Source organism: Eucyclogobius newberryi, unplaced genomic scaffold, assembly GCF_026437365.1.
Source record: "Eucyclogobius newberryi isolate DKJ021-1_F unplaced genomic scaffold, fEucNew1.0.hap1 SCAF_17, whole genome shotgun sequence".
In the NCBI taxonomy this organism is placed as follows: domain Eukaryota; kingdom Metazoa; phylum Chordata; class Actinopteri; order Gobiiformes; family Gobiidae; genus Eucyclogobius; species Eucyclogobius newberryi.
This window is the reverse complement of record NW_027315801.1, coordinates 2710390-2733040: the sequence shown is the minus strand read 5'-3', so window position 1 is coordinate 2733040 and position 22651 is coordinate 2710390. Positions and strand designations below refer to the sequence as shown.

Here is a 22651-nt window from a genome sequence, read left to right as displayed (position 1 = left end):
GACCTCCCATCAAACCCCGAGCACCGTGACCCAGGAAGTGAATCGATACAGAGGGTCGCGGGTGTATTTGGATGCCTCCCAATGACCAAGCGCTTCTTCAAGTTGGTGTATCCAAAGTAAGACACAAGCTGCACCCACGACGTGCCCTTGAAATGGTGTGAACTGAGATAATAAGAGATTATATATTATTATATCACCTTTATCTGAAAAAAGACCTCATGTGACAGTAGTGGTACACAGAGCTGCTGTAGTTGTAGTAGCAGCAGTCATATTCATAACTGCAGTAGCTCCAGAATTTAGTAGGAGTAGTAGTAGTAGTAGTAGTAGTTATTGTAAACTCTGGGCTCCACATAGACGTGGCCTGTAGTAGAAGTAGTAGTAGTAGTAGTAGTAGTAGTGGTAGTAGTAGCAGTATAAGTATTAGCAGTAGTAGTTATTGTAAACTCTGGGCTCCACATAGGTGTGGACTGTAGTAAAACATGATCAAGGTCAGTTTGGTTTTGTTGTCTGAGTAAAAATGACATTTCTATGAAAAAGGCAGTGAATGCAGCGTTTACTCTGTGGACTTGACTTATGTGAGAGCACGGAGCTGATCAAATGCCTTTTAGATGTCAGGAAACCAAAGCAAGGCCTGTGAGTGCACTTTGAGTGCTCCTGAGTCCTCCTCTACATGGTCTGGAGCGCCCCCTGCTGGAGGAAAGCAAGAAGTTCAATTTGAGCAGGAAAAACATGTACATGGACTTTTACAAGGTGGATTATCCTATTCTGATGCTGATGTGTCTGGTACCATTGCTATACACTCAGGTAGGAATGTCACAGTATTCAAATGAGTTAGTTAACAACAATTACATTCTTGATTCACTTTGATTCCCTTTGTCACAGCTTTATGAGATCAAACGTTCTAAATTAAAAAGTTATGGTTATTCCAAAAACACATTTTCGAGTGTAGCTTGAATATAAATTACACTAAACACACATTAAACTGTTATCTTAAAATATTTTTTTTATTCTTAGATGATCAATTAACTGAAAAATCTTAACATCCCTTCTTTTGGAGGCCGGGTTTTATGTTATTCATGAGTTTCAGAATGTTGAGAAATTACGACCGTTGTCCTCAAACCCTTTTTCAGCAACATTTTGAAGATTTTTCCCATTTAAAAGATATAATATTTAGTTTTAAATTAATAATCGCTATGAAAACAGTCCCAATTTCTCCTCATTCTGAAAACCATGTACAACAGGAAGTTGAAACCCATGTACAACAGGAAGTTGAAACCCATGTACCACAGGAAATTGAAACCCATGTACAACAGGAAGTTGAAACCCATGTACAACAGGAAGTTGAAACCCATGTACAACAGGAAGTTGAAACCCATGTACAACAGGAAGTTGAAACCCATGTACCACAGGAAATTGAAACCCATGTACAACAGGAAGTTGAAACCCATGTACAACAGGAAGTTGAAACCCATGTATTACAGGAAGTTGAAACCCATGTATAACAGGAAGTTGAAACCCATGTATAACAGGAAGTTGAAACCCATGTACCACAGGAAATTGAAACCCATGTACAACAGGAAGTTGAAACCCATGTACAACAGGAAGTTGAAACCCATGTACAACAGGAAGTTGAAACCCATGTACAACAGGAAGTTGAAACCCATGTATAACAGGAAGTTGAAACCCATGTATTACAGGAAGTTGAAACCCATGTACAACAGGAAGTTGAAACCCATGTATCACAGGAAGTTGAAACCCATGTATTACAGGAAGTTGAAACCCATGTACAACAGGAAGTTGAAACCCATGTACAACAGGAAGTTGAAACCCATGTATAACAGGAAGTTGAAACCCATGTACAACAGGAAGTTGAAACCCATGTACAACAGGAAGTTGAAACCCATGTATAACAGGAAGTTGAAACCCATGTACAACAGGAAGTTGAAACCCATGTACAACAGGAAGTTGAAACCCATGTACAACAGGAAGTTGAAACCCATGTACAACAGGAAGTTGAAACCCATGTATAACAGGAAGTTGAAACCCATGTATAACAGGAAGTTGAAACCCATGTACAACAGGAAGTTGAAACTCATGTATCACAGGAAGTTGAAACCCATGTACAACAGGAAGTTGAAACCCATGTACAACAGGAAGTTGAAACCCATGTATAACTGGAAGTTGAAACCCATGTACAACAGGAAGTTGAAACCCATGTACAACAGGAAGTTGAAACCCATGTACAACAGGAAGTTGAAACCCATGTACAACAGGAAGTTGAAACCCATGTACAACAGGAAGTTGGAACCCATGTATTACAGGAAGTTGAAACCCATGTACAACAGGAAGTTGAAAGCCATGTACAACAGGAAGTTGAAACCCATTTACAACAGGAAGTTGAAACCCATTTACAACAGGAAGTTGAAACCCATGTACAACAGGAAGTTGAAACCCATGTATTACAGGAAGTTGAAACCCATGTACAACAGGAAGTTGAAACCCATGTATCACAGGCAGTTGAAACCCATGTATTACAGGAAGTTGAAACCCATGTATAACAGGAAGTTGAAACCCATGTACAACAGGAAGTTGAAACCCATGTATAACAGGAAGTTGAAACCCATGTACAACAGGAAGTTGAAACCCATGTATCACAGGAAGTTGAAACCCATGTACAACAGGAAGTTGAAACCCATGTACAACAGGAAGTTGAAACCCATGTATAACAGGAAGTTGAAACCCATGTACAACAGGAAGTTGAAACCCATGTATCACAGGAAGTTGAAACCCATGTATCACAGGAAGTTGAAACCCATGTATTACAGGAAGTTGAAACCCATGTACAACAGGAAGTTGAAACCCATGTATCACAGGAAGTTGAAACCCATGTACAACAGGAAGTTGAAACCCATGTACAACAGGAAGTTGAAACCCATGTACAACAGGAAGTTGAAACCCATGTACAACAGGAAGGTGAAACCCATGTACAACAGGAAGTTGAAACCCATGTATCACAGGAAGTTGCAACCCATGTATTACAGGAAGTTGAAACCCATGTACAACAGGAAGTTGAAACCCATGTACAACAGGAAGTTGAAACCCATGTATAACAGGAAGTTGAAACCCATGTACAACAGGAAGTTGAAACCCATGTACAACAGGAAGTTGAAACCCATGTATAACAGGAAGTTGAAACCCATGTACAACAGGAAGTTGAAACCCATGTACAACAGGAAGTTGAAACCCATGTACTACAGGAAGTTGAAACCCATGTACAACAGGAAGTTGAAACCCATGTACAACAGGAAGTTGAAACCCATGTACAACAGGAATTTGAAACCCATGTATAACTGGAAGTTGAAACCCATGTACAACAGGAAGTTGAAACCCATGTACAACAGGAAGTTGAAACCCATGTACAACAGGAAGTTGAAACCCATGTACAACAGGAAGTTGAAACCCATGTATAACAGGAAGTTGAAACCCATGTACAACAGGAAGTTGAAACCCATGTACAACAGGAAGTTGAAACCCATGTATTACAGGAAGTTGAAACCCATGTACAACAGGAAGTTGAAAGCCATGTACAACAGGAAGTTGAAACCCATTTACAACAGGAAGTTGAAACCCATTTACAACAGGAAGTTGAAACCCATGTACAACAGGAAGTTGAAACCCATGTATTACAGGAAGTTGAAACCCATGTACAACAGGAAGTTGAAACCCATGTATCACAGGAAGTTGAAACCCATGTATTACAGGAAGTTGAAACCCATGTATAACAGGAAGTTGAAACCCATGTACAACAGGAAGTTGAAACCCATGTATAACAGGAAGTTGAAACCCATGTACAACAGGAAGTTGAAACCCATGTATCACAGGAAGTTGAAACCCATGTACAACAGGAAGTTGAAACCCATGTACAACAGGAAGTTGAAACCCATGTATCACAGGAAGTTGAAACCCATGTACAACAGGAAGTTGAAACCCATGTAACACAGGAAGTTGAAACCCATGTATCACAGGAAGTTGAAACCCATGTATTACAGGAAGTTGAAACCCATGTACAACAGGAAGTTGAAACCCATGTATCACAGGAAGTTGAAACCCATGTACAACAGGAAGTTGAAACCCATGTACAACAGGAAGTTGAAACCCATGTACAACAGGAAGTTGAAACCCATGTACAACAGGAAGGTGAAACCCATGTACAACAGGAAGTTGAAACCCATGTATCACAGGAAGTTGAAACCCATGTATTACAGGAAGTTGAAACCCATGTACAACAGGAAGTTGAAACCCATGTACAACAGGAAGTTGAAACCCATGTATAACAGGAAGTTGAAACCCATGTACAACAGGAAGTTGAAACCCATGTACAACAGGAAGTTGAAACCCATGTATAACAGGAAGTTGAAACCCATGTATCACAGGAAGTTGAAACCCATGTATTACAGGAAGTTGAAACCCATGTACAACAGGAAGTTGAAACCCATGTATCACAGGAAGTTGAAACCCATGTACAACAAGAAGTTGAAACCCATGTACAACAGGAAGTTGAAACCCATGTACAACAGGAAGTTGAAACCCATGTACAACAGGAAGGTGAAACCCATGTACAACAGGAAGTTGAAACCCATGTATCACAGGAAGTTGAAACCCATGTATTACAGGAAGTTGAAACCCATGTACAACAGGAAGTTGAAACCCATGTACAACAGGAAGTTGAAACCCATGTATAACAGGAAGTTGAAACCCATGTACAACAGGAAGTTGAAACCCATGTACAACAGGAAGTTGAAACCCATGTATAACAGGAAGTTGAAACCCATGTACAACAGGAAGTTGAAACCCATGTACAACAGGAAGTTGAAACCCATGTACTACAGGAAGTTGAAACCCATGTACAACAGGAAGTTGAAACCCATGTACAACAGGAAGTTGAAACCCATGTATCACAGGAAGTTGAAACCCATGTATCACAGGAAGTTGAAACCCATGTATCACAGGAAGTTGAAACCCATGTATAACAGGAAGTTGAAACCCATGTACAACAGGAAGTTGAAAACCATGTACAACAGGAAGTTGAAAGCCATGTACAACAGGAAGTTGAAACCCATGTTTCATGTACAACAGGAAGTTGAAACCCATGTATAACAGGAAGTTGAAACCCATGTTTCATGTACAACAGGAAGTTGAAACCCATGTATAACAGGAAGTTGAAACCCATGTTTCATGTACAACAGGAAGTTGAAACCCATGAATAGTGACTATAAAAATGCCACTGATGTGTGTTTCCACCCTGCGCTCCATGTGCCCAGACTCAGACGGCCCGTCCAGCCCGACGCGACACTCCTTGAGCATGTCGGACGGCTCAGAGAACCAGCTTGACCGCCTGCAGCAGGTGGAGCTGGCCCGGACCACGCCCATGTCCCAGTGGAGGGCCGGGACGGTGCAGGCCTGGCTGGAGGTGGTCATGGCCATGCCCATGTACATACGCACGTGCTCCGACAACGTCAAGAGCGGCAAGGTCAGATCACACGAGGGGAAAGTAGTTTGACCAAAACTAAAGGTCACAGGTTCAATCCCTGCTATGACAGTGTGCAAAGTGATGTTGTGTCCTTGGGCAAGACGCCTCATTCACCGTGCCTGTGAATGTGAAGTGTAAGTGATTGGTGGTGGTCAGAGGTAGTTAGTGGTGTTACAATTATGTTATGTATTTTTGCAAATGCAGCTGTCACACCACATATGACTTTTTCAGAAAAGTTGCATTTTAGAAAAATAAGAATATGATCATTATTTCTTTTGACCCTTTGCTAAAAACACCCCAGCGCTTTTCCTGGAGTTTATAAGAGAAAAGCTTTTGTGTTTTTTAATGTTATACCTCACTTTAGATTACAGATTTTAGATTTAAATACACTTAATTAACTGTCTTAGACTCTAGATTTACACAAAAGGGAAACACAACTTAATTCTAAAACAGCATAAGACGTTTTGTGCACTGTTGAGTTTAAACTGAGAACACCGGGCGTGCTGAGTACCCTGGGTACAGACCGTCAGCCAGGGTTCAGTCAGTCTGTCCCTGGGCAGCTACGGCTATACATTATTACTATTTAGTTTGCCTGTGGCCAAAGACGTGGTTTCCCACCAGACTTTGTACCGTTGCTGTTGCGTAGGTGTTGCTGGGTCTGACGGATGAGGACCTGGAGGTGGGGCTAGGGGTCACCAGTCTGATGCACCGCAGGAAACTCCGCCTGGCCATCGAGGACTACAGGGACGCAGAGAACGGCAGAGGGTGAGGACACTGTGTGCGGTGTGGCCTGAATTATACATGACGCACACAAGTTCAGACGTTTGTCACCGTCATGTTCCCCGGTTTAATCCTGGACCTTTGTGTGTGGAGCGTGTTGTATTATCATAGGGTTTTAAAAGCGTAGTCCAGTTTGCCTCTTATCCAGCTCATGAACAGGTTGTCCCGGTTACAACATTGATAAACGAGACATGTTTTACCTTCGGGGAAACTCTGAACTGTCAGGTAAAGACATTCGGAATTGTTAGAGTGACAAAACTGTTTGAGTGTCAGTGATGAATAGTGAAATCTGCTAAAACGTGAAAGAGATGCTACAGTAAGATAATAAAATGTGCTAAAATGTTGAAATATATGGCGATACTAAATGTGGTGATACACTATGGATATCGAGGGCTGCTGTGTCGATATATCACCACAAGTCATTTTTGGCGTAATTTCCTGACTTACTTTGTGACATCAGCACAATTGTGTTTCTTATTTTGCAAAATATTCGACACATTCACTGTTTGGATGATTAAAACGTGTTTCGTACAGGTCGTGGTTTAACAAAGAAAAACATTGTATAAGTGTTTTCGGGCTCAAGTATGTGTACACTTTGGGATCACACACAGTTCAACGTTTCTCTCCTTAAAAAAAACGTTTCTGAGTCTGTGAGACAAAGGAAAGTGTCCTTTATCTCCCCCTGTTATTAGCCTACAAGCTAGCTCTTCATTATCGACGCAACAACGGAAAAACTACTTTATACAGACAAAATAGCTCACATGTTATCAGTTGTGCTGCCCATAATTCGGAATCTTAACGTTAGTGCATAACATGGGATAAAATGATGGTTTGTCATGGAAACGGCGACAGTGACGAGTAGTACAGGAGCAAACGCAGGAGCAGTAACATTTGTAGCACCGGAGTATAAGTTGTACCAGCCAAAAAATACATAATAGAGAAGAAAAAAACATATATAAGTTGCACTGGAGTATAAGTTTAAGTATATAAGTATAAATGTAAGTATAAATCGCACCCCGGCCAAAACTATGAAAAAAGGTGCAACTTATAGTCCTGAAAATACGGTAGCATTCGCTGACTTGACATATTGTACTAAACCCGTGCGTTCAGACTGTCCAAAGCGGCAGACATGGACCATCACTGGGTGGCTAAGGCGTGGCTGAGCGACATCGGGCTGCCTCAGTACTCCCAGGCCTTCCACACTCACCTGGTGGACGGGCGCATGCTCAACTCGCTGACCCGACACGACCTGGAGCGACACCTCAACATCGGCAAGAAGAGCCACCAGGTCAGCGTGCTGCTGGGCATCGAGCTGCTGCACCTGCTCAACTTCGACAAGGAGGTAAGCACGGGTCGCCCAAACTGCACCACGATTCAATCATCTATATCCAGTATCCACAACCAACTTACACTGGTACAATTCAACTGAAATCTATTGTTTCACTGAATAAGATCAAATAAAACGGGGCGAGGGAAAGACCTAGTCCTGAACCAAGACTGAACAGCAACCGGGACTAGACCACAGAGTCTGAACCGGGACTAGACCACAGAGTCTGAACCGGGACTAGACCACAGAGTCTGAACCGGGACTAGACCACAGAGTCTGAACCGGGACTAGACCACAGAGTCTGAACCGGGACTAGACCACAGAGTCTAAACCGGGACTAGACCACAGAGTCTGAACCGGGACTAGACCACAGAGTCTGAACCGGGACTAGACCACAGAGTCTGAACCGGGACTAGACCACAGAGTCTGAACCGGGACTAGACCACAGAGTCTGAACCGGGACTAGACCACAGAGTCTGAACCGGGACTAGACCACAGAGTCTAAACCGGGACTAGACCACAGAGTCTAAACCGGGACTAGACCACAGAGTCTGAACTGGGACTAGACCACAGAGTCTGAACTGGGACTAGACCACAGAGTCTAAACCGGGACTAGACCACAGAGTCTAAACCAGGACTAGACCACAGAGTCTGAACTGGGACTAGACCACAGAGTCTGAACCAGGACAAGACCACAGAGTCTGAACAGGGACTAGACCACAGAGTCTAAACCGGGACTAGACCACAGAGTCTAAACCGGGACTAGACCACAGAGTCTGAACCAGGACAAGACCACAGAGTCTGAACAGGGACTAGACCACAGAGTCTGAACCGGGACAAGACCACAGAGTCTGAACCGGGACTAGACCACAGAGTCTGAACTGGGACTAGACCACAGAGTCTGAACTGGGACTAGACCACAGAGTCTGAACTGGGACTTTAAACATAAATGGCTTTAACATGTAATTATATTGATGTTTGTACTGAATAACAGCGCTGACAAAGTGCACTAAGGACAAAGTCAGTTTACAAAGCCCATGGCCCATTTTAGCATGATATGCCGGACCATATTGCTGAGTGGGCTGGATTTGGCCCACCACACGTCACCTACAAAATCATTCAAAACGGTGCAAAAAGTACACAGTGGAGGGAGAAAATGAATACTTTCAGTATTAAAGATGTACTAGTACTAGATTTAAAATACTGCACATTAAAGGAGACATATTATGCATTACGGGGGGTTCTCAGTATTGAACATAAGTAGATCATAATTTTACATTTTGTTCATGTTAAACCGCAATTGATCTAAAACACTGAGTAATAGAAGCAGGACCATTGACTTTCTGTTCAAAACGTATAAGCTCCGCCTCTTCACAGCCTCTTTCTGAACTGGACATTTCTCCCCTGCATGCATGGTCTGGAGTCTGAATGTTTTTGAATTATCACAAGTAAATAAAGTAAGTGAAGAGCTGTGGGCGGAGATAGGGGAAGGTGACAACAGGAAATAACACATTATGCATGAATCAATCACATTACAAGCTTGACTGAACTAACCCCCTTTAAAGCAATGAATGCTCAGGTCTAATTTCAGTTTGTATTGGATGTTTCTTCGTGGTGAAGGCTCTGCAGGCTCGCCGACTGCAGTGCGAGCACCAGAACATGGACCCTTTAGTGTGGACGTCCCATCGAGTCGTCCGGTGGATCAAGGACATCGACCTCAAGGTTAAACACACCCTCTTTACCTCGATAAACCGCACAAACATCACACAAACATACGTCGTTATGGATCAAATGTAGGAGAATGAAGGAGCCAAAAGCGACTACAGCGGCTCGTCTTGTCCTCTACAGTGCACGTAAAGCTCTGTGTGCGGCTATAGCTAACTCGAGTCACTTCATTCTCTGCATTTTCCCACTTGTTTACCTCTTGGTTACACATCTTCACAACACACACAGATCTGCAGCTCCTGTTGTAACCTAAGCTGCTGCTCGGCGCTCACAAATCCTCTGACAAACACGTGGGAAGCTGTTCTGTCAATATTGTGGCGTCAGGGCTTAACAAAGAAAACTGTCTCGGGCGGGACTCCAACATCCTGGTTACATACTCAGAGATCCTCATCACACTGTTACCCAGGAACAGTAAGAGAGGTGTGGAAACGGGTGGAGACAAAGTATGTGGCGTAATCCTAATGTTCTGAGCACAGCTGGGTTGTACTCAGTTACCTTTACTTGAGTAACTTTTTATAGTAAAATCGCAGTTTCACTTCAACTTCAATGATGTATTTGACAATTTAACAGTATCAAATGAATAAATACATTTTGTTTGGAGAGCACAATGTATATAAAGGCAATTCAATGGCACGCAGACATTAACACCCCAGGGTAATAGAAAAGTGGAAATAACTTCGCTGACTTCATCGACCAATTGATTACACAAATTAGCGCTTTATGTTGTTAAATGACTGCCTGTATTTATAACTTACATCTAATCATGATAAACATGATCAGAGCCTGAGCTACAGACACAGACTTGTCTCTAAAAGATAGTTTTTAAGTCAGTTTGTTGAAACTTGGCGCTGCTGTTGCTTCTTCTCCTCTGCACATGCTCAGTCAGGGCCTCTGAACACGGGCCTCTGAACACGGCCCCTGAACACGGGCCTCTGAACACGGGCCTCTGAACACGGGCCCCTGAACACGGGCCTCTGAACACGGGCCCCTGAACACAGGCCCCTGAACACGGGCCCCTGAACACGGGCCCCTGAACACGGGCCTCTGAACACGGTCACAGACTGAGCCGCGGCGGGAGAAGAAGAATCATGCTTCCTGTGCAGTACTGCTCAGCGGCCTGTAGAGGGCACTAAAAGACACTGTGACTTCAGCTGAGCTTCAGCAGAAGTGAGGGGAAAACAGGCTTATTTGGATATATTTGAGAACAATTCATATAGTTATGACACAATAGATTTTATTGGCCACTGGTCACTGCTTGATTGATTGATTGATTGATTGATTGATTGATTGATTGATTGCCCTGACCACACGCCACTGACTACTACTGGCACATTAGACATCCCTTAAGTCTCCTATCCATGGGTTTCAGAATGATACAATAAGATTAGATGTGTCCTGGGACAGAGGTCACGTGCTTTAACACATCGACATCACCATTGAACACAAATATAGGAGACCATAAAAGACACGAGGGTCCTGCAGTTTTTTAAATGCACCTTTCATACAAAAAGCCCCTGGATTGTCACTCATCTGTAGTTTTATTATTTGACAGTTCAGCACTTCAAATGCTAATGGCGAATGTTTAAATCTGCTCAGTTTCCAGTGAGGGATACTGAACTTTCTCTCTGAGGGAGTCGACCCTGACCCTAACTGGCTATGGAGAGTGTGACCTTCCTGCCTAAACAGTCTCCTCAAACATCTGCTGGTGTGAACTCTGTGCCACACCAAATATGAGGCTCTTTTCATCAAAGTAAAACATCTGTGACTGAAGTTGATGTGACAAACCGTAAAATCGATTCAGTCCATGCTCTATAAACCTTAAGCATAACATTCTTCTTCTCTCCATGCAGCCTAAAGCCTCCTTAGACAAATTAGGACCGTTGTCATAACGATTAATACATAAAATATCCTGTGAACCCACTCTTGACCTGGTCCTGTTTGTTCTGCAGGAGTTTGCTGAGAACCTCTTGAACAGTGGAGTGCACGGAGCCGTGATGGTGCTCGACCCCACATTCAACACTGAAACCATGGCAACGGCACTCGGTATCCCCGGCAACAAGCACATGGTCCGGCGCCATCTGGTGGAGGAACTGAAGAGCCTCATCGGGCCGGCCAGGTGCTTAAGACTTGACTGCCTCATCACTACTACAACTACTACTACTACTACTACTACTACTACTACTACTACTACTACTACTACTACTACTACTACTACTACTACTACGATCTACTACTACTACTACTACTACGATCTACTACTACTACTACTACTACTACTACTATTACTACTACTACTACTACTACTACTACTACTACTACTACTACTACTACTACGATCTACTACTACTACTACTACTACGATCTACTACTACTACTACTATTACTACTACTACTACGATCTACTACTACTACTACTACTACTACTACTACTACTACGATCTACTACTACTACTACTACGATCTACTACTACTACTACTACTACTACTACTTCTACTACTACAACTACTACTACTACTACTACTACTTCTACTACTACTACTGCTACTACTACTACTACTGCTACTACTACTACTACGATCTACTACTACTACTACTACTTCTACTACTACTACTACTACGATCTACTACTAACTACTACTACTACTACTACTACTACTACTACTACTACTTCTACTACTACCACTACTACTACTACTACTACTACTACTTCTACTACTACTACTGCTACTACTACTACTACTGCTACTACTACTACGATCTACTACTACTACTACTACTTCTACTACTACTACTACTACTACTACTACTACTTCTACTACTACTACTACTACTACTACTACTACTGCTTCTACTACTTCTACTACTACGATCTACTACTACTACTACTACTACTACTTCTACTACTACTACTACTACTACTACTACGATCTACTACTACTACTACTACTACTACTACTACTACTACTACTTCTACTACTACTACTACTACTACTACTACTACTACTACTTCTACTACTACTACTGCTACTACTACTACTACTGCTACTACTACTACGATCTACTACTACTACGATCTACTACTACTACTACTACTACTACTACTACTACTACTTCTACTACTACTACTACTACTACTACTACTACTACTGCTTCTACTACTTCTACTACTACGATCTACTACTACGATCTACTACTACTACTACTACTACTACTACTACTACGATCAACGATCTACTACTACGATCTACGATCTACTACTACTACTAGTACTACGATCTACTACTACTACTACTACTACGATCTATGATCTACTACTACTACTACTACGATCTACTACTACTACGATCAACGATCTACTACTAGTACTACGATCTACTACTACTACTACTACTACGATCTATGATCTACTACTACTACTACTACTACTACTACTACTACTACTACTTCTACTACTACTACTACTACTACTACTACTACTACTACTACTACTACTACTTCTACTACTTCTACTACTACTACTACTACTACGATCTACTACTACTACTACTACTACTACTACTACGATCAACGATCTACTACTACGATCTACGATCTACTACTACTACTACTACTACTACTACTACTACGATCTACTACTACTACTACTAGTACTACGATCTACTACTACTACTGCTACTACTACTACTACTACGATCTACTACTACTACTACTACACTACTACTACTACTACTACTACTACTTGTCAAGAAATTAAACATGAATCAATGCTATTACTTAACAGTCTGAGAACATAATTCAACTTAGAATATTAAACGACACAGAAACGTCAGTCTTTTGTGTGGCTTGCAAGGGAGAGGAAGGCTTAGCCGCGTCAAGATGTTGTAAGCAACCTGAACGACTTTCCAAAATCGCTCTCAGCGTTCCTCCCTCTTACAAGTCATTTTATTAGAATCACACATAAATAGGAGGCGGGTCACATTTCTCATTGGTCAGCTTCACATCAAGGCACTTGTCTTTTTCCGTAGAGATAAAGCCTGCAAGGGGGGGTGCAACTCCCCCCCCTGGGGCAACATTCTTTGGCCCATCTTTATGATACCTTCACAAACAAATGCAGTTTGTCACACACCCGTTTTTCTCTTAGACTAATGATGCAGATAAAATATCACTATTATGCAGATAAAATACATCACAGAAATATACTCATATATTCACATTTTATCACATTTCCCTCCTGTTTATCAAAGCATTAGTCTTCTGGAATAGTTTTTAATTCAACTGTTTTTGACTTTTTTCGGCTGGATTTGAGCGTTTTTCGTTGCGTTCGTTGTGTTGTTGTGACGTGAGCTAGCTCCGAGCGAGCCCACCAGCCCCTCCCCCGCGCCCTCCGGCCGCGCTAAAGTACGGCGTGTCGTCGGTACACGTTTATATACACGTTTATATGAAAGAGGAACTTCACGAACGATCGGGACACGCACTTGAATCGCTTTAAATTAACTTGTTTTGACTTTATTCGGCTGGATTGAGTGTTTTCGTCGTGTCGTTGTGATGTGTCTTGGCTCTGAGTCCCCCGGCTCCGGCCCCGCCCCCCGGCTCCGGCCCCGCCCCCCGCCCGGCGCCGTACCGCGTTTACACAAAGGAGGAACTCATGAAACTGCGGAGAACAGTCGTCTTACCCGGAGATCGTCACGTTATCCCGTCGCAATACTGACCTAACCTAATACTGATGTGCAATTCTGTCATATGTGCAATTGCTGTTGGAATTCATGTGCAATTCATGTGCAATTACTGTGAAATTCATGTGCAGTCTATGTGCTGTCGTGACACATATTCATGTGCAATTACTGTCGGGATCGCATGCAATGGTATTTATTTATTTATTTGTCTATGGGAGTTTTTGTTTATAGGAGATCTTCTACTGAAAGTGTTTTTCAGACTTCCTATAAGTGATCTGTTCTTCTGGATCTACCTCTGTATCTACCTGCGTTGCACCAATGAAATTTCCCCATGTGGGACAATAAAGGAATATCTTATCTTATCTTATCTTACTGTCTCATATCCGATCACATCACTCTTTTCAGTTTTCAACATGTTTTTCATATTGGTGTGAACATAATACATTTTACACTCAAAGGGTCATGCACATTAATACTTGTCAGTTTCATCTTCTTCTATAGCTACTAAGGCATAACTATGATGCCCTCGGCTTTTGATCGCTTCTTCCACTGTACATTCTATAGTGTGTCTACACATTGGTATGCAACAACATCCACAAAACACAAAACAGGCAATTATTACCAACAGTGAGGTCAGTACCGGAACCATGATACCAGTCCACCTGCTGAACCAGCTTTCTAACCATTCTGAGATTTTATTGTCTATTCCAGTGTGTTCTTTCATTTTTTTAGACATAGTTCTCAATTGTGACAGAGTGTTTGTGACTGAGCCGTCTGCGGCTGTATTATTAGGAATGAACGTACAACATTGACCTTTGAAAATCGAACAAACTCCTTTCTTTTCAGCTAATAACATGTCTACTGCCATTTGAGTTTGCCACGCCATTAAAGCGGTGTGATGCAACTGTGACCCGAGAGCAAGTCCTAAATTGTGAGTCAGATTTGTCAACCTTTGTAATTGGAAAGACAGATAATTAATTCTGTCCACATTTTTGTGCGGCGTGATGGGAAATATCGCAGAGACAAGCGGAAGGCCCTCAAACCCTGCTGCTATTTGGTCAGCCAGCTTATACTCATCAGGGACTCCTCTGGGCACCCCAATAGGATCTATATACGTACTATCAGGTGCTACAGGGAGCATACCAGACTGTCCACTAACGTCTCGACCTTGACCCTGCGGTATGGTTCTGGGTGATGCTGATCTTTGTTATGACCATGGCTGGCCACAAAAGGGATACATAGGCACAACGTCCCACAAGTGTCCCCACACCACCATACGTCCTCGTTTGGTTTCTTAAGAGACCTTCTTCCGCTGCTCGCTTCGGTCACACCTATGACACATATGAACTGGTACATTTCCCATCTCAATTCATAATCTCATTAACATTGCATGTAGTTATGTTGTAGCAGATAAAAAAAACTCTCTTAGTTAGTGTAAACAATAGTGGCTGTATAATATGCCATTGTGTTTCTTCAGCCTCTGTCATGTCAATTATACATTGTACATTTCACATCATGCATTTCATAACCTTTCAAGTTGATCACTTATTTTCTTCCCTCTATTTTCCATTTACCGGTAAACACAGTTGTGTATGTTGATCGATTGTCCCGATTGTCCCGATTGTCCGGTGCATAATACAGGTGTTCAGCACCCATATTATCGTCATCGCTGTGATGATGATAACTGTTGATTCTTTTCACAGAGTATGGTACTCTGCGCACCGTAGCCTCTGGCTCTCGTTCATCGTAGCAGAGTATCGTACTTTGCTGTAGACTCTGGACAAAACTCATACAAACGAAGTCCTGCGTCTGCGATGTTATGGATCTGCCGCTGTGTTGTCCAGACATTTCTCTCACTTTCCCATGAGAGCACCCATGTTCTCATGTTCTCGTCCCTCCAATGGTCGGTGTGAGGACGACACGGTGTGGCTCCGTCCACTTGGCTCCGTCTCTGTAAACACCACATCTCCAACACGTTCTCTGCTGTGGTGATAAAGAAAGTCTTTTCGACAGTTCAGTGTATTTCAAACAGTTTTCTTGTTTACAATATTTTTTTTTTAGTAATTATTGATTCGGAATATTTGTTTACTCGTACATATCCCTCCTTTTTGATAAATGGCCTTGCCCATTTGTCAAACTACTACATTTAAACAAAATTCAATAATCCAGATAGTTTACAACGTTCACTAATCCAGGATGTAATCAAGGAAGAGATGGAATTGCGTCTGTCACTCCACTCCACAATGTCACCTCTTGACCTTTCACAGTTCAGTGGTCACATCCCTGGCTGAGCCCCTCCTTCCACGGCGCTGGGCTCCCACCCTGTGTGTCTGTAAACCGTCTATGTGTCTGTTATCCGACACTGCCAAACCTATCTGTTTTACCACCATTTGTTTCAAACTCGAAATGTTTCAAACTCGAAATGTTTCAAACTCTAAATGTTTGGTCTCCACGTGTGCGCGCATATGTATGTATGTATGTATGTGTGTGGGTGTGTGTGGGTGCGTGTGTGTGTAATTCAAATACATCAAACAATAATAATTATCTCAATAATTCCCCCGTTGAGCTGGCCATAAGGCTCAGTTCACAACTTTCACATAATTAAGATAAAATTTCACATCTCCTCTGTGGGCGTGGCCTGAATAAAGTCACACATCTAATGTAATATGTGCTAATCTTCTATATGTGCTTCAGGTGAGTTTCAAACTCGATCTCTCACACCTGCTCATGTGGTGCTTTACAAACATTGTGTATTAGTTTGTTCTAGCAAGTCTATATGTGTATTAAAAATCAAAATGATCCTAAACCTTCCCCTTGTACATAAGGCACATCATTTTATCAGTCTAACCATCTCTTGCCTCCGCCCTGAGTCCTATAATGTTTAAGTCCTGTTATCACTGGTTTTCATAACTTCTATAACGTCTAAATTTAGATGATATTGTCTCATTTAAATCTATTCAATTCTTGATTGAATCTCCACAATCCTTCAGGTAATTCCTTTAGAATGTCAAATTCTTTCCCTGTTAATGTTAACTTTTCCTATTACTCATCACGTCAACCCCCCCTGAGGTGTTGCTGTTGGTGTCCCTGTGATCCGTAAAGATAACAACATCTGCTCCATCCTGAGTACTCCAGATTCTTTGCCAGTCAATAGCCCCTTATCTCTGACTATTTTTTTATGACTTGGTGTCGTTTGCCTTTAGTTAATGACCCATTCATGTCTTTCCAAGGGAGGGCATTAGACGTCACTATTTAACTTATTCCCTTACTTACGTCTACATGCAATACGAGGTTTCCTCATGATAATACAAATAAATAAGTTACTGCTATAACTTTTACTATCACTTTACTTACTGCCCGTTCTACTCCTATGTCCAAAAACATCAGTAGTCACTAATTTACCCACATTATCACTTCCAGGCCTGTGCCTGTATTTGATCCTAAATTTAAAAACACTTCTGTCTTTTTGTCCTGTCCTTTCATCTTAGTCATGCATTAAGTCCAAAAAGATAATTTTCGTCAAGTCCAAAAATAAAACAAAACAAAACATAGCTTTGTTCTGTGCACACAAAAACACGATACCGTAAAAACACAACTTTTGTATTCTATGTCGGGGACAGGAAGTGTCCTGTCTGTGATCACATTCCCCAAGAAATTGGCCATCTATAAAAATCTGAATTCATCTTCATCTCTTATCAAGTTTAATACAATCTTTATAATTGATTGTTGTCAATCAAAACAAAACCCTTAAAATTTGTTCTACAGAGCTCTCAAATACTAAAATTTAAAACCAGCTGAGTTTAGTTTTACTTATTTCATCAGTTCAGAGCGTCCTCTGAACTGCTTTCTTCCCATTCTCCTGTCTTGTTGACCCCCTTATATCCCCCTCTCTGCCACGTCATCTGAGCATGCTGGAAGTCTCCCTCCAAAATCCTCTTATGACTTTTCCTTTGTCTTTTTACAGTTTAGGGTGATAATTTTGGCATTATGTGGTCTCGGTCGTCTGAGAGAAATGCTACTTGCTTTACAGTCACGGTCAATGTCAAGCTTCTAGAGAAATTCCATATTAGATTCCTCCGGACATAAACATGGTGTTTAAGATTCACCCGTGACTGCAAATTTTAGATCTCTCAGAATGCCTTGTGACCCTTGTATGATTAATTGTGATTCACACTTAGTTAATCACTTATTAATCCTCATTCACACATTCACACTTCCTTACTTACCACGCCCGTGCACAGCGCTTACATTCACCCGTCTTTATGTCAGTAACAAACTCGTACACAAAGCATACATTAAATCACTTCCGGTGAGAAACTTAACTCGTGGTGAGCAATTTAAACTCCTTGCTTATGTGAGAAACTTATCTCGTCCATAAGCTTACAATATTTCCTCAGTAATATGAAACTGGGTATTTCCTCAGTAATACCCAAACTGGGTATTTCCTCAGTAATACCCAAACTGGGCATAAGAGCCTAAAATATTTCCTCAGTAATATGAAACTGGGTATTTCCTCAGTAATACCTAAACTGGGCATAAGAGCCTAAAATATTTCCTCAGTAATATGAAACTGGGTATTTCCTCAGTAATACCTAACTGCGCATAAAAGCATACAATATTTTTCCAGTAAATATCAAACTAAATGCATAAAACGTTTTATGGCTAACTCTTTTTCACACACAAAATTTTTCTGACCTCTTTGTCGTCTGTTCTCCGCTGACTCGAAACGACGGGCTGTTCCCGCGGAGAATGAGGCGCTGATGGGCGGCCACGGGAAAAGTGGACTTCCTTTAGCTGTGCACAGACTTCACCGATTTGCAGTTCACTCTCCACGAAGAACAGCTTGTCATCCGGCTCGAATAGGACCACTAAAATGTCAAGAAATTACACATGAATCAATGCTATTACTTAACAGTCAGAGAACATAATTCAACTTAGAATATTAAACGACACAGAAACGTCAGTCTTTTGTGTGGCTTGCAAGGGAGAGGAAGGCTTAGCCGCGTCAAGATGTTGTAAGCAACCTGAACGACTTTCCAAAATCGCTCTCAGCGTTCCTCCCTCTTACAAGTCATTTTATTAGAATCACACATAAATAGGAGGCGGGTCACATTTCTCATTGGTCAGCTTCACATCAAGGCACTTGTCTTTTTCCGTAGAGATAAAGCCTGCAAGGGGGGGTGCAACTCCCCTCCCTGGGGCAACATTCTTTGGCCCATCTTTATGATACCTTCACAAACAAATGCAGTTTGTCACACACCCGTTTTTCTCTTAGACTAATGATGCAGATAAAATATCACTATTATGCAGATAAAATACATCACAGAAATATACTCATATATTCACATTTTATCACACTACTACTACTACTTCTACTACTACTACTACTACTACTACTACTACTACTACTACTACGATCTACTACTACTACTACTACTACTACTACTACAGCAGAACTGTGACTGCAACTGCCCTTTGCCTAGTATTACATTTACTATACGAGAGCTTCGTCACATTTTAGTCATTTAAAAGGCACTGCACCTGACTTTAACTGTGATAAAAATGTGTTTTAAGCAGTTGAAGTGGTCATAAATGATCTCTCACTTTCCTAACACATTCTTAGCATGCTAATTATTGACTGTGATTAGTTTGTACGTGTTTTTCAAAACTGTCCGAGTTCAGAGTGGAGTTTTGTGACTGTCATTCTAACAACAACCAGCACGCTCAGAGGTTTGTGGTTGCTAAAAATGCTCTATAATTACTCTGATTTTGACCATAAGTGGCACTTTTAAAATATCTGTTTCTGGGGCAAAACACATTTTACTTTAAAAAAAAATGAGTACACAGACCCTTTGGCCTAACAATCAGAAAAGTGGTATAAAAAGCAACATATCAGCATCAGAATCAGAAAAGTAAAAAAAAGAAAAGAAAAACAATTTAAATCTGCTATAGGATAAAATCAAAATAGGCTTACTATGTACACAGAACTTACAGTTGAACTTATGTAGTGCAGAAATACACATATATAATAATAGTTGTGTTTCTGACATGTGGCTGTTATAGGGCCGAGGCGAAGCTGGACTTTGAGCGCCTGAGCCTGGGGACCCCTCCCACCCCGCTCAGACAGAGCCCCCTGCACCGACAGCTCAGCTCAGGCCGACACTCTGAGGACGAGGGCTCGCTCAGGAGGAGGGCGGTCAAGGTACAGTCGACCTGCTCACCTCTTCACTTTAGCCACTTTAGCCACATCTGTACAAAACTCCTACACGTGCATCAGTTTGTGTCCGTAGTAGGTCAAAATAATGAATGGAAAGTGTCTTCTTTTTGAGGTGTGGCTAATTCAAATGCGGCACTGCGATTAGCACGATGTTACTAGACATGCTAATCAGAATTGGTCTTACTCCAGCTGCATTTTCCAGCAGTGTTTGCACAGTTGCTAACTCGTAGCTATAAAGTCTGTGTAGAGTTTGCACGTTCTCCCTGGGTCTGGGTGGGTTTCCTCTGGGTACGTCGCTTCACCCATTCAACCCAACACACAGCCATTACACGAAACACTGCATCAACACAGAAGGCACTGGAGTTCTGGATCGCAGTGGGCTGTGCATCTTCATCTCAGCGGGAAGTCGAACCGTCTCGTGTTTTAAAACATTGTCCAGGTGACTACTTTTTAAACTTTTTTCTACGATGGATCGCTCACTGGACGAATGAGGGACAACAGCCACATTAGGGTCTGTTTACACGGCAACAAGTTCCGGGTGACAGCCCTGACCTGTGCTGTGATTGGCTGTTTGCAGGCAGCGTACAAGTGACCACACAATACAACACTTTCAGATCTCATATGTTTGGTCAATAAAGAGGGAGAAATAAGAGTATTATTACGATCTGTTACTTTAGAGCGCGTTCAACGTGCAAACGATCTCAAATGTCTCACGTCGTAAACAGGAAGTAGGATTCATATTCATAAAATAACAGTAAATAATGCTTCTTTTTAACATTTATGTGTTGCAGCCTCCGTCGGGTTTCAGCCCTAAAGCTCACAATGGGCGGGACTTGAGTTGCCACGGCAGCTTCGGGTCCCTCCCCCGAGACCAGACTCCGCCCACCTCCGACCGTAGCCCCATCCGAGGCTACACGGGCATCGAGGTTACCAACGTGTGAGCGCTTGAGTACAAGTGCAACAAAATATGTGGACGATTATTTTTGTAACCTCGACTGAACTGCACTTTTATCACAGAACGTTTAAGGAATTTACGGTTGTGAATGGAGCTCGAAAGACTAAACTAAGAGGACTATTTTTATAATGTCTTTGTGAACATTTATAAATGACAAAACAATTGTCTGATCCAAGACTGTTACAATTAAGAAAAGTCAAATGTACAGATGACTTAAAGGTGCAGTGTGTAGTTTCTGGTGAAAAAAACGTACATTTTGCTTTTATGTCTGTTTGAGTCATCTATTATTTCCTGGAACTATGTTTCTAAGTTGTCAAACCCCGCCTACTTCTGGAAGCTCTGACTAATCAGCCAGGCAAATGTCACTTCCTGTGCCAGCGGAAGGTCCCGCCTCCTTTTGGGTGAAAGCAAACAGTGTTAACAGAAAGGCTGGGACACAAATTGTTAAAATGTTATAGTTTTGATCCAAAATACAACAAAATATTCATACTGGCAACACAGCAGCCATGGACGGAGAAGTTGGTGAATATTTTAATTAAATCCCAAGAGATGGAGGTGTAAAGTGTCAAATTACACAGAGATTGAATTAGAATTAGAATTAGAATTAGAATTAGAATTAGATAGTTGTAGAAGTGGGATTACGACACCTCCGGCCACTGTCTTGGGTCATTTTGCCAAAAGGATTCTAGGAAGCTGAACGGACACCTCTCGACCACTATTTCAAGTATTTTCTTTCTTATTACAACGACAATAGGATATTGAGATGAAATCAAAATATTCACCAACATTTCCGTCCATGGCTGCTGTGTCGGCAGTATCAATATTTTGTTGTATTTTAGAGCAAAACTTTGACATTTTAACAAGTTGTTGCGTATCTGTGAACACTGTTTGTTTTCACACAAAAGGGGGCGGGGACCTTCTGGTTGCACAGGAAGTAGACGTCTATACAGTTTGGGCTGTGGTAATTGGAGTGGGTCTTTTTTACTACTACACACTTCACCTTTAACAGCATTAAATTCAATGTTTTAATGGAATGACTGTCTAAAATGTGTTGTATTTTTACTTGGATAAAAAAACGCCAAGAGATGTTTTATTACTAATGATTATTGTCTGTTTGCACACTTTCGCTGTTGTCTAAACAAATGTAGCGCCCTCTACTGACTGTTTTATACTGTGCCGTTTCTGATGGTGACGTCTGCTGCCGCGGTTACGCTCATGCTGTAGGAGATGTGCAGAAGATGAAGATGAAAAGAAGGATCAGAACAATGTTTCTCTGAATAAAAACTATAAATTGTAGAGTTTTGTTGGGCTTTTTTCCCCTCAACCTTTTAAAAGCCAGTTTCTGTGTACAAAGATTAGTCAAAGACATGACGAAGTATAAGTCCCACGAGTCAAAACATTTATAATAGTAACTTCGGAGTATAAGTCGCATTTTTGGAGGAC

General features: G+C 41.7%; 1 protein-coding gene across 9 annotated transcripts in view; it reads left to right on the top strand.

The window, feature by feature from the left end:
* Window positions 1-22294, top strand: part of kazna (kazrin, periplakin interacting protein a) — a 268056-nt gene extending 245762 nt beyond the window's left edge. For 7 of the 9 annotated variants that reach the window (XM_072448716.1, XM_072448712.1, XM_072448715.1 and 4 more), the window contains 7 exons: window positions 5322-5530; window positions 6177-6295; window positions 7421-7652; window positions 9258-9359; window positions 11312-11478; window positions 20100-20238; window positions 21045-22294. In XM_072448716.1, the coding sequence (XP_072304817.1) occupies window positions 5322-5530; window positions 6177-6295; window positions 7421-7652; window positions 9258-9359; window positions 11312-11478; window positions 20100-20238; window positions 21045-21194 (1118 nt within the window). In that variant the 3' untranslated portion in view covers window positions 21195-22294. Of the gene's footprint in view, window positions 1-5321; window positions 5531-6176; window positions 6296-7420; window positions 7653-9257; window positions 9360-11311; window positions 11479-20099; window positions 20239-21044 lie in introns of those variants that run through there. The other 2 variants (XR_011927113.1, XR_011927114.1) reach the window with 2 other exon arrangements.
* The last annotated feature ends 357 nt before the right edge of the window (window positions 22295-22651 follow it).